Source organism: Dioscorea cayenensis, chromosome 14, assembly GCF_009730915.1.
Source record: "Dioscorea cayenensis subsp. rotundata cultivar TDr96_F1 chromosome 14, TDr96_F1_v2_PseudoChromosome.rev07_lg8_w22 25.fasta, whole genome shotgun sequence".
Classification (NCBI taxonomy): domain Eukaryota; kingdom Viridiplantae; phylum Streptophyta; class Magnoliopsida; order Dioscoreales; family Dioscoreaceae; genus Dioscorea; species Dioscorea cayenensis.
Genome location: NC_052484.1, coordinates 20,967,818 through 20,989,438, shown reverse-complemented (window position 1 = coordinate 20,989,438; position 21,621 = coordinate 20,967,818). Strand labels below are relative to the sequence as shown.

General features: G+C 36.6%; 5 protein-coding genes across 5 annotated transcripts; 2 read left to right on the top strand and 3 right to left on the bottom strand.

Moving 5' to 3' along the window:
• The first annotated feature begins 1,715 nt into the window (after positions 1 to 1,715).
• On the top strand, positions 1,716 to 2,244 carry LOC120276256 (auxin-responsive protein SAUR71-like). Its single transcript, XM_039282979.1, has one exon. It carries the CDS (start codon positions 1,762 to 1,764, stop codon positions 2,242 to 2,244), a length of 483 nt encoding a protein of 160 aa, XP_039138913.1. The 5' UTR covers positions 1,716 to 1,761.
• Positions 2,245 to 4,140: 1,896 nt separating this feature from the next.
• On the bottom strand, positions 4,141 to 4,950 carry LOC120276255 (agamous-like MADS-box protein AGL80). Its single transcript, XM_039282978.1, has one exon. The coding sequence runs from the start codon at positions 4,948 to 4,950 to the stop codon at positions 4,141 to 4,143; it is 810 nt and encodes a 269-aa protein (XP_039138912.1).
• A 1,419-nt stretch (positions 4,951 to 6,369) lies between these two features.
• LOC120276457 (transcription termination factor MTERF4, chloroplastic) lies at positions 6,370 to 11,671 on the bottom strand. Its single transcript, XM_039283210.1, has 7 exons — positions 11,076 to 11,671; positions 10,844 to 10,981; positions 10,509 to 10,751; positions 9,801 to 9,914; positions 9,089 to 9,271; positions 8,146 to 8,363; positions 6,370 to 7,138 (listed from the first exon to the last, which is right to left on the bottom strand). The coding sequence occupies exons 1-7, from the start codon at positions 11,646 to 11,648 to the stop codon at positions 6,793 to 6,795; spliced, it is 1,815 nt and encodes a 604-aa protein (XP_039139144.1). The 5' UTR covers positions 11,649 to 11,671; the 3' UTR covers positions 6,370 to 6,792.
• Positions 11,672 to 12,480: 809 nt separating this feature from the next.
• Positions 12,481 to 16,537, top strand: LOC120275843 (methyl-CpG-binding domain-containing protein 2-like). Its single transcript, XM_039282556.1, has 6 exons — positions 12,481 to 12,632; positions 12,997 to 13,086; positions 14,008 to 14,596; positions 15,082 to 15,135; positions 15,368 to 15,536; positions 15,701 to 16,537. The coding sequence occupies exons 3-5, from the start codon at positions 14,028 to 14,030 to the stop codon at positions 15,483 to 15,485; spliced, it is 741 nt and encodes a 246-aa protein (XP_039138490.1). The 5' UTR covers positions 12,481 to 12,632; positions 12,997 to 13,086; positions 14,008 to 14,027; the 3' UTR covers positions 15,486 to 15,536; positions 15,701 to 16,537.
• A 998-nt stretch (positions 16,538 to 17,535) lies between these two features.
• On the bottom strand, positions 17,536 to 20,464 carry LOC120276254 (pollen receptor-like kinase 4; the record flags this gene model as incomplete). Its single annotated transcript, XM_039282977.1, is given in 4 exon segments — positions 17,536 to 18,176; positions 18,178 to 18,215; positions 18,341 to 18,970; positions 19,879 to 20,464. Coding segments are annotated over 4 exon segments (1,881 nt in total), but the record flags the coding sequence as incomplete, so codon positions are not given.
• Positions 20,465 to 21,621: the final 1,157 nt, after the last annotated feature.

Below are 21,621 nucleotides of genomic sequence, written 5' to 3'. Positions count from 1 at the left end.
CTAACACTGACCTTATAAAATGAACATTTTTAAGGAATTCACATGATGTTTTAGAGCTTCAAGAATGCTAACTTTTGAGGTCCCAGTGTCCTCTGTTGTACCTTATGGTAAGAATCCCTTTTATATATACATATATTTTATAACCAAATTAAACTTCACACATGACTGTCTCTTATTATAATTTATAAATCTCCCACTTGAGTACCTTCAATTATATATATACAGTTCTGGTTTCTCCAAGCAGGTAATATTAGTTTTTTTTTTTCTTTTTATCTTTATGTGTTTGGAGATAAAACTCATGTAAACATAAGATGGATCTAACTTAAGATTCTTGAGTATGAACATAGGCATAACAGAACTCAAATGATTAGGGAGTTTAGAACAAACCAATGAACATTGATGTGAATTTTTTTATGAATAAATAACACATTTGATGTGCATAAAATATAAATGCAGTTCACATGCATTAAGATGCAGTCAAGTCTGGTCTCTAATGATCTGAGAATATGCAGTGTGATGCGGTGTGATAGGATGGTCTTCAAGTTAACAACAGAATCCAAATGTAAATACTGTAGCATAGAAATAAATAGTTGGCTGAATAATTAAGCACATTGTAAGATTGATGAACAGATCTTGTGCAGCAGAACATAGACATGAGATTTATTTTCAGGCTTATTGTGTGGATTTAGTTAGGGTTCATCTGGTCCTACATGAAGCCTAACTGATGCTCATGTTGTCCCTACAACCATGTTCATCCTGTTTGAGTAGAATCTACAAAATGGCATCAATAAAAGGGAAAGAACAATCACATAGAACAATCGATATCACAAAAATCAAACATTAATTTCATAGTGTGAATATGATCCAGAGTTTTGTTTTATCGTACATCATTTGTGTTCTAATAAAGATTTAACTGCAGGTTATCAATTACATAATATGATGACTTTTTTTAAAAAATTCAGGCTTGAGACATGCAATGACAGAGTTTGTTTATTTCACTATATATTGTATCAATAAATTTTTTATTATAGTTTATAGTTGATTGTATGTGAGATTTTATATTAAGCTTAAATGGTGCAATAGTAAATATTTTGTATACCAAACTTTATGAAAATAATTTTATTTCGGTTTCATTGGGTGATTAACTACCTTTTTTTTACATAATTTTTTTAAAAAATAGATAAATCACTGATTCATTGTAAAATAAAATAACAAAATACAAAAGGCAAAAACAAATCAGATAAACAGAAGAGAAGATGCCTGAATCACCATAAATGAAGCACAAGACTAAAACAAGGATGTGCATTCAGTAAAAGCTGGACGGTGCAAAACGGTGCTAATCTAACATATTACAATATGTTCTATGAAAGAAAAGATTTATTGAGATGCATACATCTCGAAAAGGCAGAGTTGAGGATGAAATTTGAGACTTGAGAAAGAGAAAGGGCAGCTACTTAATAGAATCTCAGTCCTAAATGAAAGTCACAATAAAAGAAATGAGAAACACTTGATTAACAGTTTGAGATTCCCAAAGTTGTTGCAGCAGAAGCCCAACAAGTGAATTGAATGATTAATCAAAGTCATTAAACAAATAATGGTGACAGTACTAGTCATTAATCAAATGCACCCAATCCTCTTTAAATTCTGACCATCTCTATCTCCAACCTCCTCACCCAACCATTTGCAACTTGCAACAGCAGCAGCAGCAGCAGCAGCAGGCTAGCAGCTAACCAGCTAACCAGCTTGATCAGAAAAAGCTCAATGGATCATTCAGCTGGTAAGAACAAGACTATCAGCAACAAGATCACAGAGATAGTGAGGCTGCAGCAAATGCTGAAGAAGTGGAAAAAGCTTGCAGTTGCACCAAAAAGCAACAGCAAGAAGAGTATCAAGTTCTTGAAGAAGACACTGTCCTTCTCAGACACTAGTAGTGCCTCTTCAGAGATGTCTGGTGGTCATGATCATGTGCCTAAAGGGTTCCTTGCAGTGTGTGTGGGAGAGGAAATGAGGAGGTTTGTGATCCCAACTGAGTACTTGAGTCACAGAGCATTTGAGTTGTTGCTCAGAGAGGCTGAGGAGGAGTTTGGTTTCCAGCAAGAAGGTGTGCTGAGAATACCATGTGAGGTTTCCTTTTTTGAAACCATTCTTAAGGTGGTGGAGAAGAACAAGAAAGGCTTTTGCTGCTGTTCTCTTGAGGCAGAGTTGGCTAATGCCAACCACTCTCCCAAACCAATATACAGATAATATATCAATATATAAATGTTACAAATATATACATCTCTTTTTCTCTTTTCTAAGATTGTTTCTACACATATCCGGCCATTAGCTTAGAGGTTGAGGTTTCATTAATAATGTGAGTGAGCTTTTGTATAACTAGTTAGTTATTGGAAGAGGAAGGCCGTTCAAATGCTCTTTTGTTTTTCATTGAAGGATTATGAATCAAAGAAACCTATAGATATATATATCTCCTTTATTATTATCACTTGTTTGTATTTCAATGTGATAAATTGTGTTCTTCATCAATGAAAAACATTGTTGAAGTATATCTGTATATGGGATGTTAAAACAGAGGACATGAAACAGAGAACATGAGTGAGGACAAATTATTGAGTATTTTAACTCATGTGATTAGAGATCCTAAAATGCAGGTGAGTGCATGATATTTATAAATCATGTGAATGTGGGTTCACTGATACATACATATATATATATATATATATACATAAACAGTCAGTCATCAAAAGTTCATTAAAAATAAGCTACTACTGCTCTACCACAGTGATCATTCTATATATATATATATATATATGTATGTATATATGTATATTTGTATGTATGCATGTAGTTTATGATTGCCTTATCTTCTTCTTCTTCTTCTTTGACAAATGGTTATCCATGTCCATTGCCGTCAGGATGTCCTCAAAGGCATCTTCATTGCAAGGGTGCTTGAGGGCACCCTCCTGGTTGAAGCGCCATGCTTTTCAGCAACCTACTCCAAAAGAACACTGAACACAGGAAGCCAAAGGATAGCTCGTTGGTATTACAAACCTCCGCATGATTTCTCCAACAAACAATGCCATGAACCCCTTGGGCACCACTTTTTCTGACATCATTAAGCTTTTCTCTTTCGTTTCTGCTCTTGAAGGAGAATCCCCTGCAGAAATGCTTCATTTGTTCAAACTATAGCTATAGGCTGTGAAGAGTTCTAAGATTTATATTGAGTTGAAGAAAGACTCTCTAAGTTTATGGGAGAATCTTTAGAGAAGATAGCATGCCCCATGTAGACATGGTTTGCATGCACTGGAATGTGCTTGTTTTTCTGTTTTTCTTGTCTTGGTTCAGTTTGGTTCTATTCTTAAGAAAACTTACCCTTTGTAACTTCAGAAGAAAGTTTTTGAGGCACTTCCACAACAAATAAGGCTGTAATTCAGAAAGACATTAGAGTGGAACGAAAAACAATTGATGGCAGTAAAATAAGAGCTTGTTTATTCACATGTTGTAATTTTTTTTTTAATTGTAAATTTCAAGTTGATACTGAAATATAGGGTAAATTTTTTGATAGGACATTAAACTATGGTCTTTTTTTATTTTAGGGACTAAACTTCAATTTAAATCAAAATGATTACTCAGTTTTAATTTTATTTCATAGAGTAGGCACTTGAAATATTCTAACTTATTTTTAATAATGTGATGTTGAAAATTCCCTATCAGCAAATAAGTTAAAATTATCATCTGAGTAGGTAGCGTGTTATATATATATATATATATGATAATAGAAAATTTCCACAATAACCACTCTGTGAAATAAAATTGAGACTGAATAACCATTTTGATTTAAATTAAAATTTGGGCCTCAAAAAGAAAAAAGACCATAGTTCTATGGCCTATTAAAAAATTTAACCTGGTTTATCCACCTATTTCATTTAACCCCGAAATATCATCAAGGAAAGAAATTGACTTCATTCTTTGGAAATCATTACAAGAAGAAAACTTACAGTAACCATAATCCACACATCAACAAAAATGAAGCTAGGAAAGCACAAATGCAAATATTATTCATTAATTATTATTGAAACGAAATCAAGCTCAAATAAAAAGAAAAGAAAAGAAAAGAAACAGTGTTTTCGATCTCTTTATATTTTAGTGAGAGAAGAGAGAGTCAAGGAAAGAGTCTCCATAATGGTCATTAACATAAGGCTGCTGCATCTGCATGAGATTAAGACCCAGGTCTCCCATGAAATTAGAAGTCATGTTAACATTCCCTTGATCCTGATGATGAGGATGAGGATGAGGAGGAGGAGGAGGAGCATTGGCAGAAGGAGGAGGATGGTATTGGTTGCCCATCATAGCTCTCATGAACCAATCTTGTGCTTGGAACTCCTCCAGGTTCAAACCCATTGCCGGTGCCGGTGCCGGTGCCGGTGCCGGTGCTGATTCTGTTGTAGTCCCAGTGACCACAACCTTCTCCACCTCCTGCTGCTCCACCTTGAGTGGCATTCTAGCCTTGGTAAGCAAAAGATCAAGCCTCTCCTGCACAGCCTTAATCTTCATCTCAACAAGCCATGCAAGGGACGTGACATCCTGAACATTCATGCACTGTAAAACACTCCCACCTGCACCCAAAGCTCTATACAAAAACACACTGGTTTCCATCTCTCTGTTATCCTTCTCCTGCTTCTGGAGTTGTTCTTGTAGCTTGGTGATACGCTGTCTAAGAAAACTCTCTTGGTTCATCATCTTCTTGCTCTTCTCCATCTCAGGTATGCTCTTGAACCTCTGAACAAGACGCATGGCTTCTGGTTCAGATGGCCAAACATCCACTGGCTGAGACTCGTTGGGAGCATACACTAATGCACAGACCTTCACGTCACATAGAACACTCAGCTCTCTCACCTTCTTCATTAGACCTTTCCTTCTTTTCTTGAAACGTTGCTTTCCTTGCTGATTCATTGCTAATCCAGGCCAACTTCACCTTCTTCCTAGCCATAAGAATTGAAGAGCATGTAACAATTAACAGCTATGTATACCTGTGCATGGTCTTAGACATGACTGCCATTATTTATATATATACTGAGACATTTGTTGATAATTATGGGGACAGATCATATCCAAAATCAATGGTCCAGGAAATCACATTCAATTCACAGTTGGTAATATGGTATTAATTAGTGGGGCTTGATTATATTTTAATTTTGCTGAAAAGGTCACAGTTGGTCCTTCAAAAAAAATTTAGTTTTAGATTTAATTGATACGTACACTTAATTGGGTGCAACTCTAGGCAGTTATTGTCCCTAATAAATGGTATCTGTGTACATTGATTGAGAGTTTATCTCTGTTATCCTGGGAGTATTTAATTTGGGATTGCAATCTTCAATTTATTTAGTGTATATTTCATGTTTTTGGGAAGTATAGATCATTAGAAATTATTGTACTACTTATAAAAGACATGAAATGATTAATGAGACCAAATACAGCTTCATCCCAACTAACTCACATTTATTAGCGCCCAGATGGCGCCAAGGTGGGAACACTAGATATATGTATAGGTGTGAACTTAATAACAGAAGATTAAACCAAACAATTAATCTCTTTTGCAAAGCTAGATATTGCAACATTTTAGATTCTAAAATCCATAGGAGGATCCATATGTATTGAACTGGGGTCCAAGGACCCAATTTTTAAAAAAATATGTATTAAGTATTATATAAATATAGAGGATGGACCCCATTTCCTATGGAATATGGATAAGATCCGGCCATAACTTAATAAATAAAGTGAGCCCATTTTTCTTAAATAAATTTATTATAAAAAATAGACCCCTGAGTCCATAATCTTTTAAATTAATTAAATATATTAATGAAAAAGTTTAATTTTTTCTTTTTATCTCCCAAATTTTACTTTTAGCTAGATTTTCATAAGCGCTCAAATTGAAAATCTCTCCCACTTTTCAAATAATCAAATTATTTTGTTCTTATTCTAATACAAAAGTAATAATTCAGCCAAAAGCTTTTAGATAGGTAATTTTTCACTTATTTATAAGATGATTTGCATCTATTGACTTAGAATAGATTATATTTTATGTATTTGTTCACTTTTTTTTTATGTATTTTGTTTGGTTATTTATTATTAGAGCATCTATGGGATTTAAATATAATTAAATTTAGTGTGTTTCATTCTTGAATTGTGAAATGAAATTAAACCTTATTTCATATAAGAAAATCTGAACATTAAATTATTTTTATGTGCGTGTATAGAGAGTAATATTTTGAGTTTATTATTATTATTATTATTATTGTCCATTGTTAAATATACTTACTGTTTAATTTGTTTGTCATCGACAAATTTGTAATGCAAATTTTTTTATATAATAAATATATATTATATATGAAGCCCACTACATAAAATTCTTGAATTCGTCACAGCTAAAATCAATAAATAAAATACAATGCCACTTACTACCTCTGGAAGGGGCAGAGACTAAACATAACACTGATACAATGACACTATATTAGTTGTGAGGCTTTTGCTAGGAAGATGGAATCCCAAACTTTGCTATAAATCACTGCAATATTAAACAAAATAATATTAACACACGTATATATCTGCTGAAAACCCCCTCTTAATCTCTTATATCATTTACCATAATTAAGTCAGGGTACTCTGTTTCAACATTGTATCGATAGACCACCGCTGCACCGGACGCCTATACAACAACCTCTGGGTAGCTTCGGATGATACTAGAAAAATTCATGTACAACATTTGATGGCAGAAAGCTCAATCTTTTCTGAATATTAACTACCATCAGACGGGGATGAAGGTGTGACAACCATCCTCCCGATGCCCATGTATACCGCTGCGAAAACTTCATTGTTTTTCCCAAGCATTTCTTTCAAACTGCATTCAATCTTTCTGCTCTTGAGTACAAAGTGCCTGGGTTTTATCTTTTTCTCCAGTGAATAGCTGAAGTACCTTGGGTAGTCCACAACTTCCTTCAATGGCCTCTGCATGGTGCTCAAGAGAAACTCAAGCTTTGGTTTTAAAACAACCTCAATGCTATAGCCCAGCAGAGGAGAAAACCTGACAATCATGGAGCAAACTTCCCGCTTGGATAGCCCAATTTCCATTAGAAACCTCATTCTGCATACAGAGACATGATCCATAAGAATAAATGAATAAGAAAATTTAGAAAATGTTAAAGCTGACTTAAGCAGAAAATAAACAGAGTAAAGAGAAGCCCATGAATGGTATTTTGAGACCTCAATATTAACTCACATGCAGAATATATACATCCATGCATGTTAAGATTATTTATCACTTGATCAGTAACCAGATTAACATAACTGCTCAATCTTGACTTGAAATTCCAAGACCCGATTCAGTTTCAACTAGAGTTTAGTTTGCCTGAAATTAAGGTCTGGCTCAGCTCATCCAGGTAAAATTTGGACAGAAGCCAAACTCTCTATATAAGTAGATGTTACTGTGGATAGATTTCAGATCTTCATGAAGGAATCCAGCATTCTATAAAGATGAGGCAGCAGGAGAAAAAGATCGGCAAGAACGAATTAATGCTCAAGTATAAACAAAGGCATCATGGCAGCAGGTTATTCAGTTGGACCAATTCCTAATGTCAAATTCCCTGATTCTTATGGAAAAAGAAAGCTGAGTGGATAGCGGCCCCAAACAAGACAGAAAAACAGGCAGACCTCTTCAATGGAGAATTCTTCGAGACAACCACTGGCAAGCCCAGAGCAGAGCTATGGCAGCACCAGAAAGGAGGCGAGGGGAAGATTGGAGACTCAGGATCTTGTAAATGGAAGGAGAAAAAGAACACTTCCTATGTCAATCTCCTTTGGTCAAACCCAGAAAGAACAATCTAAGTTTTGACAGATTTGAAGTTCACTACCAGCAAAATTAAAACTAAACAGTACACAAACCTCAAGAGCTTTTCTTAAGCCCAAGTAAAATTTCTGCATTTAATGAAATTCAAATAAGAAAGTACCAAGTCAAGTCCAAAAATGGCTTCCCTATCCGACTAGAACTTTTATTCAATACTTTCATTACAGGAAGGCCCTGACAGGCAATCTTTTCAACAATCCAAAATCAGTTCTCAAATTTTACCCATATGGCAAAATATGGTGACATACCTGGGCAGTAATGTCTTTTGGGCATCTAAACCAAGAAGCTCCGGATATTTTCTGATAACACGGGGAAGATGGTCCCTTGGGATTCCAAAATCAATGAGGAAATCAAGTTTCGTCCTGAGAGTGTTGTCAACACTGGAAGCAAATATCTCGGGGCAGCGACATAAAATCCTCCCGGTGGTTTTACCACCCAGACCAATTTCCTCCATTAAAGATACCACCTATGAGAGCAAAAAGAATTTTAGGATGATGCCAAGCAACAGAAACGTAACCATATATAGACATTTATCCAATTCTAAAGTCATTGGCCAAAAATTGTCATGCATAAATGACAATATGATCAAATTGCAGAGCTTTCCCCAGGACTTCTGCTAAAATCAAAGGAAGAGGGCATACTTATTTTAGAACACAGCTGAATTCAAATTCACAAATAACAATGATTAATGGTTGATTTCCTAATTTGGCATAACAAAATAAGTTCTAATTTTGAATCCAGGAGGCATCAATTATCACAACCATGTATATATCAGTAGGCTGCAAAAAAAACCAATGGTTAAAACAAAATTGTGCAGTTCAAAGATGGATCACAAAGAGAAGCTCCTGCTCCTAAGAGAGATGGAAAGCTATTTATTCCCACCACAAATCAATTCTAGCCAAAAATTCAAACTTTCAAACCCATCATAAACACTGAGGTTACAACAACTCACAGAAAACAGACAATGAATCATGATATATGAATAACAAAAAAAAAGAGATGGCTTTAGTAAAGCTTCAGCACTAGGTCCTGAACCAGTTCATGACATTTTTCAGTGCAAACATACTTTAGGTGATGCAAAAATGAGCACAGATTCTGTTATGCAGTCATGACACTAACAATTTTGCATAAATAGTAACATACAAGAAATTTGGGGAGAAGAAAATAAAGGGCCAAAATGGGGTTACAAACCTCATGAAATTCAGTAGGCTTTCTCAGAAGCAGTTGAGGACTGGCAGTAATAACTGGAGCCATCATCTTCTTACTAACTCCCAATTCACCAAATTGCTCCACAACTGATTTCATCTTGAGAGTTGAGCATCCTAATATATGGGGCCAACTTTTAATTGCAAGATCAACAGTTGATTTTGCAACCTGTAACAGAAAGCGTTTGTTTTACCCCGGTCCATTCAAGCGGACAAAAGCCAGCAGAAAACAAAACTGATCTGATTGGTGAAGACTTAGCGACTTTTGTTGTTGGTATGTTGTTCTCCTTTAAGAGAAAATAGTGTAATATGGCTGAGGCAAAGTGTTGAAGACTCGGTGTCTTCACAGAATTTGGGCTGAAAATTTGGTCAAGTACTCCCATGAAAATAACCACAATCTCTTCCAAATTGAAAGGAAATCTTGCCCTTGTAATTTTTTATGCTGTAACTGCTCCCAATAATTGCTTTACTTACTTTCAATTTTCATTTTTATGCAGATTATGAGATATTCATATAAATATATCAGTTTTTACCTGATATATCTGAAAGCTCTTGAGGATTAGACTTTACACTTTGAGGTTTGTGCCTCATTTTATTAAGGTCTAAGGGTATTGCTTTACATTTTTATTTTTATAGATTTCTAATCATATCTTATCAGAGAATAAAATACATTATACTTGTGATAGTTTGGATAATACCTTTTCTGACTTGAAGAAAGCGAGTATCTTCTTATAGTTGTTTAGAATGCTTGTTGAAAGAATCCATGGATACTTCAACAGCACTCTGACAATATCATCGTCTTTCACACCTGCCTAGAGAAGTATGATGTAAAAATATGCTTCAACCAAGTTAAAATGATACACAATAAATATACTATAGTCTGCCATCAAAGTCAAATTCAGGAGTCAACAATCCTATAAATCAACAAGCAATGTTGAAAAATACTGGGATCATTGCACAGAAGTTATTCTTTCAACAGAGCCATTTTTTGTCACTGGGCAATAATATTAAATCAGTTGATTAAAAAAAAAAATCAATTTTCTGATATCTTCCAAAAAAATACTAGAACTTCAACTTCAATATAATCATCAGCTCTAAAAAGTCAGACCAGGAATTCCATTTAAAAATAAGCAGATTATGCTTCTTTTTCATTTGTAATTCAACATCATAGCTTTCTTCCCACTGACTGAATCAATGAAAGTGTTTAAGAAGTAAATATATATATTCTAAATGTTATGTATCGATCAAGTCAGAAACCTGAGTGCTGTGATACTCAACTTGTTGAAGTCTTGTACTGCACCCATTCTTTTCTTTTCTCTTTTTTAATGTGTGGTGTGTGTATCAGTTAAAAATCTGAAAACAACTCCTGTAAATAAACAATAGTGCAAATTGTGAGCTCCAAGTACCTCCCCCAGGGCATGTATTCTTGGCTTCATCTCTTTCTCCATATCATAGAATATAACAGGAGGAAATAACAACAGTATAATTCCAATGCTTGGTTGAGGAACCCCAAGTGACTTGAGAAATTCAGCCAATATTTTAAAGTGGTCCTCTGTCAACTGGGAAAGCAGGCTTGGGAATGACTCTATAATGCAAGGAAAGGAACTTTCATAACCCAGCATGTCAAGACCCCCGTGTCTGGCCTCCATCTACATAACATTGAAGAAGCATTCACAATTAAGATGTGCAAATACTCAATTCAATTGATAAATAATGATATGGATAAGAGCAAGACGGTTACTTTTTCATAAAATGATAAAGTTCGTTGTATATCATCATCTATAGAGATCGATAAGTGCATCATCATGCGACGAGCATTTCGGCCAACAACTGCCTCTTGACCACGACATGAGAACAACATCTCCTTCACAAATTTTACCTGCAAATGGAATGCCAACAAAAACATTTGAAATTAAATTCTAACACACTCAAATTCCCAATGAATCAGAAAACACTGAATAACAGGTTCACACCTTCCCAATCAGCGCCGGAAGCCTCTGCGAGTCCAGGTACCGCGCAATAAGCAAGGAAGATGACTCTTTCAAACCTATACTCTCAAGAAGAGGAACAACTCCTCCATTCCCTTTCTTCTTCGCTATTAAAAAAACCTTTTTCCTGAAACCAACTCGCCCAGAATCCAACAATTCTCCTTGTTCCGAATCATCAGCCCAGGAACTCCACAGACAATGCTCATCCAGCTCCCGCACACTATCTACAAGCATACCCACATACTTGGGTGCCTTCACCGCTATCTGGAACGCATCCTCCGCGGAAGCTCCAGATTCCAGCAACAACTCCATGACAGCAGCACGAGCTTCTCCGATTTCCACCTTTCCATCCAAAGCGTAGGGATCAGGGTCGTGCTCACCGCCTGCGGAGGCACGGATTGGCGTGAGGCGCAGAGAGAGGGCAGCGCAGCCGGAGCGGAACTTGATGGGGAGACGACAACCGCAGGCGGCATTGGAGGGAGGAAACCGATTGATTGAAGAGGAGAAGGACGGAGGGATTGGTGGTATTGAAGCGAATGCGAGGGAGGTCACTGGCATGGCTTCCGGATCATCTCAGTGAACACGGACAGGGACGATGATTTTTCGCAACAAGACTTTTAAAACCTCAGTAAAACCCTAGCTCTCTGGCGCGCTTTTCCGTTGCTTGGCCCAATTAGGCCCAGCCCACGGCCCAATTATTGGTAATGCTCCGGAAGAAGTGGTGGTTATCTGTTTTGACTTTTAGAATGGTAAATAGATAAGGATAATTTTATTAAAAAACCTATAAGAAAAGCCACATATATCATTATTACCCGAGTTAACCTGCTATTATAATTGATATATATTTATATTTAATTAATTTTTTTAAAAAAATATTTTTATTGGGAAAAAAAAAACCAAGAATAAACAGAGATTGAACTAAAATCTAGTTTAGGATGAGGATAAATTAACTTTGAAGCCAAATAACAAGTATAGAGCTATCAACAGCTCAAAGCCAAAATCAAATTAATTATTTTTAAAAGCTCATTCATTTAAGTGAAAAAAAAAAAGAAAAAGAAAACATCTCCACAATTTGAATTATTTTAACAATATTTCCTGATAAATCTCATAACTCATTGGCTAATAATAACAATAATATAATAATAGTTATTATAGTTCCAAGAGCGTTGCTAAAAAAATATAATAATGACAATTGAGAAAATTGAGACATGCATAGATGGACGGGTATGATTGGACGTGGAAAAGACGTTGCTGTTTGAGGAAACACAGGGGATCAGCTTCGTTGCTTTTAATGAACTCGCTTCCCTTTCCTCGCCATCTCGCGGGCGCTTGAGTTGTCCCCGGTTTTACGCTAATATATATATATATATATATATTTATAATTATAAACTTAGTAAAAATAACAAGATAAAAACAAACTAATAAGATTTCCTATGCCTTCCCTTTCCTCGATCATCTCGCAGCAGCTGAGGAGAAACCAAGGCTCCGAGACCAGCCCATCGCCTTCTCAGATCTCCGATCGACGATCTCCTCTGATCTCTGGTTCCTTTCTCTGCTCTCTTGTCTAATCCTTTTTCGAATTGGTTCTGAAATTTGAGATTGGCTTTTTTTCTTCTTGCTGGTGCTTTTGGTGATGGTTCCTGTGGATCTAGCTGCTTTCTTGCTTTTTTTATGGTCGTTGATCACTGCCTGTGCTTGAAAATATCTCCATTTTGTTATTTGTTTGGTTGTCATCTTTCTGTGTTCATTGAGGATTTCGTTTATGCTAGCCTCTTTTGATTCGTTTACTTGTTTCTTTGGGTGAAAGCAGAGTCTTTTTTTGTTGATCTTGATGTTGATTTATTCGTTCATCCATTGTTGAAAGTTTGAAGATTTCCATTTTGTGTTTCTTGTTGGGTATGTTTAGATTGATGGTGTACCAAGAATGGGTGAAGCGATGAACGTCTCCTCGGACTGAAGGATTATCTGATATCATCTGCACGTGAGACTGTGAGAGGTGAATTCTGATAAAATTTTCTATTATTATTATTTTTTTCTTATGGAAACTTTATTTTTGGTTTACTAAACCCTTGCACATTGCTGTAAAAACTGGGAATTTGTGTTTGATTTGGATATCAAATGCATGATTTAGGCTTGTTTTCATGGTATTGTGGTTTAGTAAGGATGGGGTATGCAGGATGATGGAAGTCTTTGTACATCTTATTGCCTTATCTGCATAGATTATAGTAAGCTGAATCGCTAGCCAAAAATGGGATTGTCAATTAGGTTTAGATTCCCATTTGGTAACAAATTTAACTGTTTGCCATAACTCATGTTATTTTCCCAATATTTGAAGTATTAAAAGTGGATGTGAATGTTTATCTCTTAGGAGATTCTGTACCTTTTGAGCCTATTCTATAAATATTGGCATGGTAATGTAGTTTAAATTCCAGTAGAGTTTTAAGAAATTACTTGCCAGGTTAATCTATAGATAACCACGTTCCTTCCCTTCTAGGATCTAAGCCTGGGCCTTGGGTTAATGAGCCAAAGGTCTTATCAACCCACTTTTTAGGTTAATCTAGTCGGTTAGATCTATAGATAATGCCCCCAAGCTTCATGGTACATGAGCAAAAATATACTGAGAATTTAAGTTATATCTCCTATCCGAATTTCAAAAAATACATCCACTTCAGTCGTCAAGTGTTGCAAGGACTAGACATGTTATTGTTAACACAAAGGTCATCTGCTTTCTTTATGCTATCAATTGATCTTCTTAGCTCATGCCACTGCAAAATAAAAATAAAGACATTCTCATACAGCCTTTTCTTGGCTTATTTTCACTTGCTTAGCAAATGAAAAGACTGTCTTGTGTAAATGAGGCTTAAGAAGTATGTTCTTTGCTTGTTGTGGTAACTTTGTGAACCTTTGGCAATCACAGGCCACTGGACAGTTGTTCTGATGCAGTCACATTCAGAAGAGACTGCAACTGAGGTGGAGCGAGAACATAGTGCATTTCCACAAAATGTGATTAATACTCCAGAGAAGCAATCGGACACTGCCTCAGTTGTTCTCGAGGATACTGTTGACCGATCCTTTGAAAGTATTCCAAACCAATTGGTGCTTTATGACCATAGTGGAAGTGGTACAAGCCAGGATGCTCTTGTTGCTGTTGAACCAACTGATGATTTTAGTCTAACCTCTGAAAGCTCATATGTGCCAACGCCTTCTAGCCGAGTTTTGCCATCTGTAGGGGCATTCACAGTACAATGCGCTGCTTGTTTTAAATGGAGACTCATTCCAACTAAAGAGAAATATGAAGAGATACGTGAAACTATCTTGCAAGAGCCATTTTTGTGTGACAGGGCGCGGGAGTGGCGCCCTGACATAACTTGTGATGATCCAGAAGACATATCTCAAGATGGCAGCAGACTTTGGGCAATTGACAAGCCTAACATTGCACAACCACCTCCTGGATGGGAAAGATTGCTTAGGATCAGAGGAGAAGGAAGCACCCGATTCGCAGATATGTATGTGTGTTTTCCTTTCAAAGTTTTGTTTTTTTCCATAGTGAACTTTTATGATGAAGCAGAGTTCTTTGCAAAATCAAATAAGGCCATGTGATATCCATGCTATTGTTCTTTTCACAACTAAGCCACATGGGAATCATAATATCAAGCAACTTTATACTAGAGAACTGTTGCAAGGAGAGAGCAATTGAACATACTTGGTATATGATGTTCTGTGTGGATTTAACCTATAGTACCTTATTGAATTTGTGAAATACATGAGCACAATTGTTTCTTCATTTTAAGCTCTAAAATATGTTACAAATTCATTTGCAGGCACCATGTTAAGTAATTCTATTTATGCTTGACTCCATATGTTATTTTTTAGAAATCCATATTGATTAGAGCCTGTTATCAGTACAGGCATACAGGAAACGAGGGCACATTTGAAACACATGGCGTCACATGATTGATCTGTTTTTAAATAGAATTTCTGTTTTCTTCAGATATTATGTTGCACCTTCTGGAAAGAGACTGCGTTCAATGGTGGAAATCGAGAGGTATGCCCTTTTTATCTCCTATATGTTTGCACTAATTTAGGCTGTGATTCCTTTGCTCGTTAATTTGGTCAAAATCATGCCAGAGATGTCAGGACAAGGCAACCTTAACATCACATTTGAGATTTTTGGCTTTTTTTGTGCTATTAGATTATTACGGATTTATCATTGATATCAAGTTGAAAAAAAGATTTGTTGAGAAACCATTCTCATAATGCTGGCTAGTATGCTGCAGATACTTGCTTGAACACCCAGAGTATATCAGAGATGGGGTAACTATGTCTCAGTTCTCATTTCAAATTCCAAGACCTTTGCAAGAGAACTATGTTAGGAAACGTCCACGTCCACCCTAATCCTCATAAAGGGTGGTTTAGGATTGCCAAGGCCCCTGGAACCTGAAGAAGGTAACAAAGCCAAAATTAGCAGACTGAACGATTTTTTTCTTTATATAGATTATGATTTCTAATCGTGTGAAATCTTGTTATAAACTCTTTCTTCTTAATGTCCCTTGTAAGGCTGCTCATGGAGCACATGACATTCTGATTAAACTTTATGCATCTGTAATCAGTGAACCCTCTATCTTGGGAGGCTCCACCTATTTAGCCCAGATATGCAGACTGGAAGATCAAGGTCATTAGCTATCATCAATGGACATCCTGACCATCCTCCATCCATGGGGTCACCAACACCCAAAAGAAAGAAGAAAGCAGCAGCCAAGCCTCCACGGAAACGATCATTTGCTAGGCCATCTACAATTTCAGACTTACAGACTGATGACAAAGAGCCTCCAGATAGTGCCCCTCTTGTTGAATCAATGCCCTTCAAGAAAAAGAAAAAAGCAACAAGCAAGCGGCCGGCTAAACAAGTATTGGGCAACTCACCAGCAAGCAAGAATCTGCAGTCAGGTGGCACAGGGTTATCAGCTTCATGCACTGATCCACAAATTGATAGCCCAGGACACAATGAGCATCCAGCTTGCTCCCTTCCTGTTGAACCATCACCTTCAAAGAAAAAGAAGACAATGAGCAAGCTGCCATGTAAACGAGCATCAGGCAGTCCACCTGAACACCAACATCCGCAGTCCGGTGGAGTGGGCTTGTTAGTTCCAGATAACGAAGATGAGGGAGGTTATACTACTCCGACCGAATCATCATCACCGGTGAAGAAAAACACAGAAGTAACCAAGCCATCACCTGAGCAGGCTTGTGGTGGCAGTTCTGAATGTAATAGGCCAAGGATCAAGATCATTGGACCAAAGCAGCCAGGGAGCCCTCCTCTGGAGTCAAAAGTAGTTTACTTTTGAAGGCTTAATGCCTCTTTAAGCTCTGCTAATCTGCCTCATTGTAATGGTGCCCTCTTGGGAAAGAAAATGGAAGAATAGTAGGTTGAAATACCAGTTGAACTTTGGTGGGAAGTTGTTACTTGTTATGTAATCTCCACTTAAGGTAACTTGGCAAGTTTTGGGAAGAGATGCTTACCGAGATCTCCTCTACATATATATGAATACCCATGTGTAAATGTAGCTGTGTTCATATACTGTTTTTTTTTTTTGAAATCTGGATCATCATCTGGAGGATGCATGCCTACATATATAAAATTCATCAAATGTGAAAATAAAAAATTCCAAGGCAATAAGGAGCTTGGTGACAATAATAAATACCCTAATTAATTAATTCATCAAATGTGATAATTCTTCACCACCACAGTGTTCAATTGTTGTCGCTTGATCTCCTCCACATCCGAATACTTTTAAAATAAGTACAGATGCTGCAGTGAACAAACATACTAACAAGACATATTTGGCATGGATTCTACAATGTCATTCTAGTACCATGATAGTTGTAGGTTGTACACTTATAGCAGGTATAATTGATATTCTACTTGCCTGTCGAAGAAGCACTGCCGCCCTCTCGTGGTTGAAGGACCATAATATATATAATGTGATCATAGAGTCAAATGCGTAGTTCTAGTTCAATCCATTAATAATTCCGAAGCTCTACAGTGAATCATGTCGCGGATGCCCTGACAAAAGGAGGCATGTTAAATGTCTGGTCTGAATTGTTAGGAGAATGCTCAACCTAATCATTTGCCTTATGTTTTGATGGCGGTTGAATGATTGCACTTTACCTTTAAAAAAAATAAAAAATAAATATAATGGATAGCTCATTTTTTCTATTTTAAATGTCATAGTGATTGTTTTTATTTTATTTTAATAATTTAGAATAACGAACTGGAAAGATTTCCATGCATAATAAAGAAAGTAAAATGCCTGAAATGTGCAATCTTATGAAATTTTAACTACTTTTCTATTACACACTAAAATGCAATCTTAGAAACATTAAAAAAAGAAAAAAGAAAAAAATAAGGCTTAGTCAAATACAGTCCAATCCCCCTATAATTAATTATTAATTTATAAATCAATGGGTTCTGGAGAATGAGAACTCATTTTCAGTGACAGTTTTGGAGGACACCCCCTCCTCACTGACATAAGAACCAGCCTCCTCATCACCCTCCATCACCCTCAGTTCCTCAATCTTGGCCAACACCTGTTTCAACTCCAATCTTTTCTCCACATCTCTCTCACAACAATCCAGTCCAATCTTCAACAACTTCAGCATTTCACCTTCACAATGCTCAGTACCTTTCATCTCTGGATCAAACACTTCACCTGTCCATTCTTCTCTTACAACAGAGTTCACCCAACTTGCCAAATCAGCTCCAGACTTATCTGGTCGTAGATAATTTGCAGGGAATTTTCCTGTCAGTATCTCTAATATCAGAATCCCAAAGCTCCAAACATCACTTTTCCTTGAAGTTCTGCCATACTCTGTGAACTCAGGAGACTTAAATGCCACCATGACCTGTGTTGCATGAGACTTATTCATCACTGGCACAAGAGCATAATCAGTGAGAACAGGTTCATAGTTCTCATCCAGCAACACATTAGATGACTTCAAGTGACCATGTGGTACATCTATCATTGGTAGTTCATCATAGAGATAAGCAAGTCCTCTTCCTACTCCCTTGACTATCTTCAACCTTGTCATCCCAATCCAATGATGTAATGTTTGAACCATGCATACCTGTTCAAATTAACAATCAATTAATTACTTGTTAGTAACTAAACAAAGCAAATACATTTTTAAGATATATATATATATATATATATATATATATATGCATGGTGATAGTACTAGCTAGCTAGTACCATGGTGGAGCAAATGAGCCAAGCTTCCATTGGGGAAGTAATCAGTGACCAAAAGTTTTTCTTCTCTCCTGTAATAGTAAGATAAGAGAGGGAGTAAATTAGGATGAGATAACCTCCCCAGCCTTCTCATGTGCTCTTGGAAATCCTCCCTCCCAACACCATTCATCTCCCTAAACCTCTTGACAACCACAGCATGGTTGTTCACAAGAACAGCCTTGTAAGATGAACCAAAGTTCCCACTCCCTAGCACTTCAGCTGAAGCCTTGAGTAGATCTTGCAGTTGGAACCTAACTCCAACCTCCCTGACAAACACCAACTTCCCATGCTCAGCATCCTTTGGAGACTTCATGGCAACTGAACTGTGCTGAGTCTGAGAAACTCCTTGTTCTAGTTTGTCTGCATCTGTGGGCTCTACTCTGTGGAGTTGTTTGGAAGACACTGATCGGTGACGACGACGTTTGATGCAAAAGATGACTATAAGACCCAAAGCCACAATGATGGCAATTACTACAATGGCTACCACTAGAGAAGTAGAGACCTTTTTCGACTTGTGGGATGCTTCCGCCGGTGTAAGTTTAGTGGTGTTACATGGATCGTTGTTGAGTGGGGCCCCACAAAGACCCTTATTACCTGCTCAATATTCAACAAAAATGGTTAATTACTCAGTTTTTCCAGGCCATTAAAATTGTATATATGCTTCACTGTTTGTATACAGATATATTTATATCTCAATTAATATCTTTATAAATAAGTTATATATATATATATATTGCCAAAAGTGATAAGCACCCGTCTCACAAAAAGAGTGTCAAGATAAATAGATAATGTGGTGCACTCAGTTACAATAACTTAATAATACTCTAAAAATTTATTAACTCGGACAAACGTTATATTGGGCCGATTAGAGACCTATTATATGTATACCCAGAAGATATTTTAGGAACTAAACTGGATCCCACTGCTATGTAATGATAAAAGAGAGGAAAACAACATCCTCTCACAAAAACCATAAACAATAAATAAACAATGCTACTACAATATTTATCCAGAGTTCTATAAATAAACAATACTAGTACTATAACAATACTATCGATACAAAAATTCGATTATAGTTTCACTTATTTACTATTGGTTTAATTTGCCGTATAGGTCCCTATAATTGTATACTTTCTGCCTTTTTAATTATTTCTAATATTTTTAGGTATAATTAAGTCTTCATATTTGGTCGAGTTGGGTCGTTCTAATCCACTGCAATATTTTTAGGTACAATTAAGTCTTTGCAATTTACACTTACCCATCTACATCGCGGACTAGAATGACCTAATTCGACTAAATATGAAAGATTTAATTATACATAAAAATATTGTAAAGATTAAAAAGGCAGAAAATGCATAATTACATATACCAGTACAACAATTAAACTTTATAAATTGTTTTTTTCTATATATATATATATATATTTACGGGAAAAAAAAACAAGAGAAGAAGAAGAAAAAGAAAGGGGAAGAAGAAAAATTAACGTGGGGAAAATGGAGGACCTGCAAAGAAGGATGCGTCCATCTGGCTGAGAGATACAGGAATAGGACCCTCAAGGTTATTGTCAGACACATTGAACAACTTGAGTCCGGGTTGCCGGAGATCCGGTATTGCACCGCTAAATTCATTCCCATCCAACACGACTTCAAGTAACTTGGGCACGTCCACCAACGAGCTCGGGATAGGCCCCGAGAAACGGTTCTCGGACAAGTGCACCTTCTTCAGTGACATGGTCACCGAGAAAGCCTGATCAGGGATCACACCAGACAACTTGTTCCTCGTTAAATACAACGCCTTCAACGCGCCCACTTTATCCAAACTCGGCATCAACCCAACCAAATCATTGTCCGCAAAGCTCAAGGTCCGCAACCCACCCAACGCGCCGAGAGGGTCAAAATCCAATGTCCCAGATAGCTTCATGTTCTCTAGTTGTAACCCGTATACGTTGCCACCTTCACATATGACACCAGTCCAGTTGGACCGGCTTTCAATGCATGGTGCCGAGCCTGGAAGCCAGTCAGGTAAGGCTTTGTCCGCACCTGATAACGTGGCCTTGAACTGAAGGAGGGACGTCGGTGTCCGACGAGAAGGTTACCGGGAATAGTACTGTTGCCGTGGCGAGGAAGATGAGTGATGTGGCTGTCTGGAGCCGAAGAAGGCTCGGTGAGCCCTCTCCGGCCATGGTCTTCTTGGTTACCTTGTGACTGGCACGTATGGAAATATGGTGGAAGGAGGAGATCAATGTGCTAGCTAAGAATAGAGACAATAAGAGGTATAAATGAATGAATGAATGAATATATGGGTTGGTGAGAAGGAGAGGGGTGGTTTGGTTGACAGAGTCCAACGTCCGTCCATGCATGCATGGCTTTGAGTTGCTTGTTCTGTTGTTGCAAGAGAGATTCATGAAGGCCGGTCGATTGGCCAGGTCATCTTCTCTATCTGTACTTTGCTTTTTTTGGTTAATTAATTAATTGGCTTTTCTAAATTTATTTTTGGTGGTTGATCCTGTACGCAGCTAGATTTGTCAAAAATAATCAAACAAAAATGATCAATATTTAACTCTCCAATCAATCTCCAGAAAATTTCACAGCTGGGATATATATGTTTATGATCCTGATAGATGCATGCATGTTTATGTTTTGGAATTAACAGGCCTGCTTGTTTAAATTAATATTGTGTGGCAAAAGGTAGGGCTGCTTCATTGTTTGAGACTATCTCATAGCTAAAAATTTGTGTTTCTGTTGTCTTGCTTGTGTCCTATATATGTGCATGTCTGGTGAGAAAATTATCAAATAATATATAGGTTATGCATTTATATGTAATTGATGCTAGAGTGAATTAAAGGGACCTTTGCATTCAAATTTATGAACCAAGTACTGGTTTAAGCCTGGCTGTAGCTTGTAAAACAAAGTTTATCCTGACTGGTATATGCTGCCGTCTTGTCTTTAATAAACTATATATACATCCAAGTCCAAGTGGTTATAAAATTTTTGAAAGTTTTAAACAAAATGGAATGTTGATAACAAATTTTAATTTATTAAAATAGATGCATGCATACATACATACATACATATAATATCATAATTTTGATTTTAATAAAAAACAAATGTAAAATTTTATTCAGAGATATTTTTAAAAATAACCTTATTAAAATAAATAATTATTAAAATAACCTTCCACTAATTGAAATTTTAATGTCACTAATTCAGCACATATAACCCAAATTTTCTCATCATTCTTTGTTT

What these genes read in the sequence shown, in the direction of transcription:
- LOC120276256 (XM_039282979.1), top strand. Translation starts at nt 1,762, where the DNA reads ATGGATCATTCAGCTGGTAAGAACAAGACTATCAGCAACAAGATCACA.
- LOC120276457 (XM_039283210.1), bottom strand. Translation starts at nt 11,648, where the DNA reads ATGCCAGTGACCTCCCTCGCATTCGCTTCAATACCACCAATCCCTCCG. An exon ending in TTCCGGCGCTGATTGGGAAG is followed by an intron (nt 10,982 to 11,075) that starts GTGTGAACCTGT and finishes TTCCATTTGCAG; the next exon opens with GTAAAATTTGTGAAGGAGAT. An exon ending in GAATACATGCCCTGGGGGAG is followed by an intron (nt 9,915 to 10,508) that starts GTACTTGGAGCT and finishes ATACTTCTCTAG; the next exon opens with GCAGGTGTGAAAGACGATGA.
- LOC120275843 (XM_039282556.1), top strand. Translation starts at nt 14,028, where the DNA reads ATGCAGTCACATTCAGAAGAGACTGCAACTGAGGTGGAGCGAGAACAT. An exon ending in AGCACCCGATTCGCAGATAT is followed by an intron (nt 14,597 to 15,081) that starts GTATGTGTGTTT and finishes TGTTTTCTTCAG; the next exon opens with ATATTATGTTGCACCTTCTG. An exon ending in TCAATGGTGGAAATCGAGAG is followed by an intron (nt 15,136 to 15,367) that starts GTATGCCCTTTT and finishes AGTATGCTGCAG; the next exon opens with ATACTTGCTTGAACACCCAG.
- LOC120276255 (XM_039282978.1), bottom strand. Translation starts at nt 4,950, where the DNA reads ATGAATCAGCAAGGAAAGCAACGTTTCAAGAAAAGAAGGAAAGGTCTA.